We start from the raw sequence: 5,923 nt of genomic DNA on the forward strand, positions 1-5,923 counted from the left end.
TTTCTAGCCCTGAAAAGAGCTCGGGGCCTCTGGTGTCCTAAATCCTTCTTTCGTCGACAAGGACACGAAATAGTTGAACCTCGGGGAAAATTTCATGTCAAAGACCATTCTTAAAAGGTCAAGCCTGGGCTCAACCTCGAGACACCTACACGAAATAAAAAATTACACCAACATCCTCCAATCATTCGGGGTTAGCTGGCACTAGCATAAACACTAGGAAGTTAAAAAATGGATGAAGAAGGGGTGAAGAGGCCACCTAAGCTTGGTCTAAAGGGAATTCCTAAAGAATGTCATCTCCCTCTCTCGAGCTCCTAATACGGTCTCATTAGACTCGGGGGCCCTTATATCACACCCAGGCATGACCCCGAACTCCCTTGTTGTCTTAATGATAATATGTTCTTTATACTTAGTAGGGCCTTTATGTAAATTAGGATACCCTCACCACCAAGGTGAGAGCTAACGGGGACAACCATAGGAATAAGGGATGTACCAACGTCCTCGTAACTACCATTAGTTTTCAAGCTACTATCACTGTCACTTGAGCTCTTACTGCTACTACTACTCGGCATAATGCTAACTTATAAAATAAACTTAGGGGCTCAAACTCTTACCTCTTTTGATGATCACTCACAAACCTACTATCTCCCGAACTTGAGCTTTCTTTTACTGAGAGTTGAGAGTGAAAAGTGAAAAGTAAAAATGTATAGTGGAGGGTACTTATAGGGGTCTCTGGCATTTCAACGGTCAATTAAACTGAGCCCCAGGGTCATGACACGTGGAGTTTTTCTAAGTTCGAGGTCTGTTGATCCAACTTGTGTCTTATACGTGTCAAGCAATCACCGTCGGTTCATTACCAGGTATGAAATTCGATTTGGGGCTACTGCACCACTTTGCATCTCGATTCTGTGACTTCGATGCACAGGGGCCTATAATGACTCAAAGTTTTATACCCGAACTCGACCTACTTTGCCCGACCTCAACCTCTCATGTATCACCCACTTCTGAGGTCGCCACTTTAAGGTCGGGGCATAGCACTTGTGTTAGGCCGTATGTACAACTATGTGACATCCAGGGAAGAAAAATCCTATTCTAATAGTAATTCCTCGGGATCTTAATCCTAACTGTTTAACCTACTCCCATTTTGACTCAAACTTAAATGGACACTTTGAATAAAACTAAAACATTTTGGCCAATAGAAAAAAGACTATAGGTAGTTCAATTACTCTATAACTCTACCACCAATACGTATAAATATAGGGCCAATGTTCATTATTCAGGCACATTTTCATTATTTATAATTCATAGCTTTACACACTAAATTCCCTATCTGACTTAAGTATCGGAGGGGAGACAAAAATATATCTCGTTGCCTTTGTTTCAGGCATCAGAAGATCATTCGTGTTCATCCCTAGCCTTCAAGCTCGACGTTCCAGCCCTCAATTCGAGGTCTATCAGGTGCAATTTTTGGTAGCATCAACGGTTATATCTGATTGTCTATTATCTTAATGTCTAGTCACTCGAGTTCAGCTCTAATTCACAAACTAGGCTCGATTAGACTCTCTGGATTGTGCATCTCATGGGTTGAGCTAAATCATTCATGAATTGACTCGTCTCAAGTAACAAAACAAGTCCAGGAACAAGTTGAGGCCACCATTGGCTCGTGAAAAAAGAGTGTCCAACTTGTTCATGGCTCGCCTCAAAATGAGTTTGAGTCAAGACCAGCCGAGTCCATGAGCAGCTCGATCCTATTGTTACACCAATTTTGGTTGTTTTGAATTTTATAGTGGGTAGAATTTATCATGAATTTATGTAATCGAGTTTAGTGGCAAAATCAATCCCAACACTAAAAGTCTACAATGGAGCTAATGCTTAGAACCAAGTTTGATGAACTTGTTCCAAAGGAAATCACAGACATAATGGATCGTACCTTTACATGGTCGGAAGAAAACGAAATTGGAAAAGATAGTTTACAGATATAGCACTAAGAAGAGTAGCTAACCATTTTTAGCACTCTTTTTCTCTGGTAGAATCTTACCACTCCTTGTGACCAACCCTGTGTCTTAAGAAAAAAAAATAAAAATAAAAATGGAAAGAAATTGCTCGAGTAATTTAACTGTTTACTTCTTTTCCATTTAATTGAGTTCTTTTAGTTCAATATTATTAATAGAAGCAACATGAATTTTTAAATATTAATTATTATTTGATATTTAATCGATATGAATTTATACCTACCATGTCCCAAATTTTGCGAATTTTAGTGGTACGTTTCTCAAGTGAAAATCAGGTCTGGTCGATTTTTATTTAAAATAATATATTGGGATTAAAAATATTATTTCTTCAAACTGCTAAAGGCCAATAACCCACTTTCATAATATATATATATATATATATTTTCCCCTCGATCAAGAATTAGAATTAAGGAAATGTTTCACAAATAACCTTAAAAATCAAATTATTTCCCAAATTACTTAACCTAATTTCTTCACAACTCTTTTATAAATTAAATTTGTTAAACTAGTAATATTTTTAATATTATCAACTAAAAAATATTCGTAATTTTTATTTATTTCTAATGTTATTAATTATTGACGAAATTTCCAGAATGAAAAAAGGAAAAAAATATATATAAATTTAATCTTAGAGATACATCAATAGGTGACCGCCTAACTCCTCTAATACTTCAACTGACCATGGGGATTATGGATATGTGACAATGGTTCCATTAGTGATTGAAGCATTGATGGGAAAGTGAGCATACACAAATTGCATCTTATAGCACTAAATTTTCATATATGTACACTCATAGGATGTAAAGTGGAGAATTTGAAATGAAGGTACCCGATGAAGATGATTTTAATGAAGTTCGGGAGGTAGGACAAACAGAAGTAGAGGAAGTCATCTGAGGAGAAATTATTAATTTATTAGGGTTCTTCTGTCTATCTTCATTTAAAAAAATAAAAAATTGGGCCAAAAAATGAGGCCCCCTCCAGTTTTGGGTCTAAGCGCAGACATCGTTGGCCTCGCCACAAGATCGACCATGAGCGGTGGTAGATTGTGATTGTGGGTGATGGTGGGAGGTAGGCAATAAATGATTTATGGTGGTGGTTGGTGGTTGGTGGCATCAAGATGGCGATGAACGGTGGTGATTGGTGACGTTGGGATAAACCCTTTCATGAAATTTGCTCGATATTTTTGGTATAACAAAATAACATTTCTGTCCAACAAATGATATAAAGTTACTTGTACAAGAATATAAACACATGTAAACTCAACCAACGAGTTACGCTTAAAAAAGAATTGAGCTTTATGCTTTTTCAATGATTTGAAAAGGCACAAACCATAACAACTATATGACATAGCATGTGGGTAACCACTACTACATAATTTCATAAAAAAATAAGAAAAAACAAAAGTGATAAAATTATTCGTTTAAATAAAAAAAATATTAATCAAGGTCAATGCAGCATGACACGTGTCCCAAATATTTGAAAAATTATATAAAATTTTAACTGTCATGGTAGGTTATGCTTATGCCAGTTGAAATGAAAAGGATTAGGTAGAGATGTGCAAGATTCTTAATTTAAACTGCCCATTCAAATTTTTAAAAGACCAAAGAATCATTTTTGAATAAAAAAAAAAAAAAAGAAATTTAATATTTGAAAAAAATGAGAAAGAAAGTCAATTTCGTACTTTAATGATGCAAAAGTGTCTAATCGACTCAATTGATACAAATACTACGTCCCATTGTTTTTATCTTCTCGTCTCTCTCGTAGATTTCTATCTCTTGAATCTCATTTCAAAAATTTATTTTATCTTCATGCTCGTGGAAATTTTTTCTTAGTTGCGTCAAGATATTGCCACGATAATAATCGTTAGAAATACATAAAGCCAAATTGTTATTACTTAAGAATTTTAGATTAAAATTTGCAAATCAAGTATATGATAGTTTTTATGGAACATGCCGCACGTATAGGGGTTTGTTTACAGACACCGCCAGACAACACACAATTGCGGGCCTTGACGTATTTTTATTTTTATTATTTTCATGTGGGATCAATCCCTCCAGTGAGGGATCGGTAAGACCCCCATAGGAAATGCTTTGTACGAAGAGCATTTTCCTAGTTTTATTTTGGCTGTCAACTAAGAAACCATGCATATTATTAAATAATTATAATGATAATAATTCATTTTTCACCTAGGAGTTGTAAAAAGAAGTCATGTACTGTCAATCTGTTACTTACGTGTCTGGAATCCAATTTTGAATTGTTTTTTTCTTCGACCCTCCTACAAGTGAAAATGAATTCATGTACTTTCTTCATATCTATCTACAATGAAATTGGAGTGTTCTTGTAGTGGATATGATTGATGGGAGTGTCTAGATGCATGTACATATTAGAATATATAGGTGTTTAAAAACAAACTTTCAAGAAGCTTTGCATGTTCCTTTGCCAGAAATATTGCATCAAAATGTTGGTGTGCCTCCTCTACTTGTGGATATAAACAAGTCAGCCCTTGATAAAACAATTGGAACACCAAAAGGGATTGACCAAAATGTCCTTGAAATTGAAATCCTACTCTAACCCTCCACCACTTGTTGACATGGTATAATGTAGTAAAAATTGCAAGATTAATCCCCGATTGATTAGCCATATGATAAATTGATCTTAACTTTTGACTATGTAACTGTTCATTTTACAATTAAAAAGTTAAATTGTTATTGAAAAACAGTTATATCCATGTTTTTAGTTCACATAAAATAAATAGAACAAGAAAAGAAAACCAAAGAGCAAGCGTGTCTCAAGATGGAAGGTGGACAAGTGAAATGGGGGAGATGAGACTGGGGAACATGTAGAGGGTGTTGAAGATGGAGAATGCAAGAATTTGCATGGAAGAAAAAGACAAGGAGTTTGAGGTTGGATAATGGGATTACATGATAGGTATTCTAAAGGTAAGAGGTTTGTAGGCATGTCAAAATATCAAATCACGTATAGTTTTGTGTTGCTCAATCCCAGATGGGCGAGGATTCCCTAATCAACTAGGGAATCCTAGCCAGCTTGTTTCCTTAAAATACCCAGCATGGGTGAGGGATGGCAACCGAGCATGGATTCCTTGATCCCCACGAGACCTACCTTGAACGAGCACAGATTTCCCGATTAATCGAGGAATGGTACAGGGAAAATGGTTCCCACACCAATCAGTTCCTCGTCCCTACCACATTTAATAATAAATTATTTTTATAAAATAAATGATAATGTATGGTCAAGGATCAAAATGTCTTGATCAAAAAATTATGTCCAATTTGCTACATAGACCATAAGTTAGAATTAAAAAACAATTTTTGGAAATTTATTATTACTGTTGGATTGGAGGATTTTTTTAATCATGTAGGGTTTTATTTAATTAATTTATTAATTTTAATTATTTTAAAATTGAATATCATATGTAATTATTAACTGATTAATACAGTTGGCTTGTTTGAAGTCAAATAATTTCCTATTGAGCTATCATTTTCAGCATGTCTTTACTTGTTTCAAAGATGACCTAAATATCATAATTAAAATACTTTGAAGTCAACATCTGCCATTATTTACAAGCTTTGTGGAGATAATCTTCAAATTTTTATACTGGAAAAATTGTAGCCAAAGGAAAGAAAATAAAAGAAAAGAGGAAAAATAATCTCAAATCTCACCGATACTCGATCTAATTTCACACGAGGGAGCGTGTTGAACTTCAACCCAATGCCAATATTCATTTTTCTCTTTCAACACCTCGTATCAAACTCCGCGAGAGAGACGTGAGACCATGTAAACTTTTCTCTATTGAACAATTATAAATCTGCCCTTTCTTTTAAGATTAGGACTTGGATCTTTATCGCGAAAATAAAGCAATCAAAATATCTAGTGCATACCAAACGTTTCATATC

At 34.9% G+C, this 5,923-nt stretch overlaps 1 protein-coding gene across 1 annotated transcript in view; it reads right to left on the reverse strand.

The window, feature by feature from the left end:
* Positions 1 to 5,031: 5,031 nt before the first annotated feature.
* Positions 5,032 to 5,923, reverse strand: part of LOC111412697 (protein ETHYLENE INSENSITIVE 3-like) — a 4,885-nt gene continuing 3,993 nt past the window's right edge. The window contains exons 2-3 of the mRNA XM_023043620.1: positions 5,526 to 5,541; positions 5,032 to 5,208 (exon numbers count right to left, since the gene is read on the reverse strand). Coding sequence (XP_022899388.1) covers positions 5,032 to 5,208; positions 5,526 to 5,541 — 193 coding nt within the window. The remainder of the gene's footprint in view (positions 5,209 to 5,525; positions 5,542 to 5,923) is intronic.

The sequence above is a fragment of the Olea europaea genome, chromosome 16 (genome assembly GCF_002742605.1).
Source record: "Olea europaea var. sylvestris chromosome 16, O_europaea_v1, whole genome shotgun sequence".
Lineage (NCBI taxonomy): Eukaryota > Viridiplantae > Streptophyta > Magnoliopsida > Lamiales > Oleaceae > Olea > Olea europaea.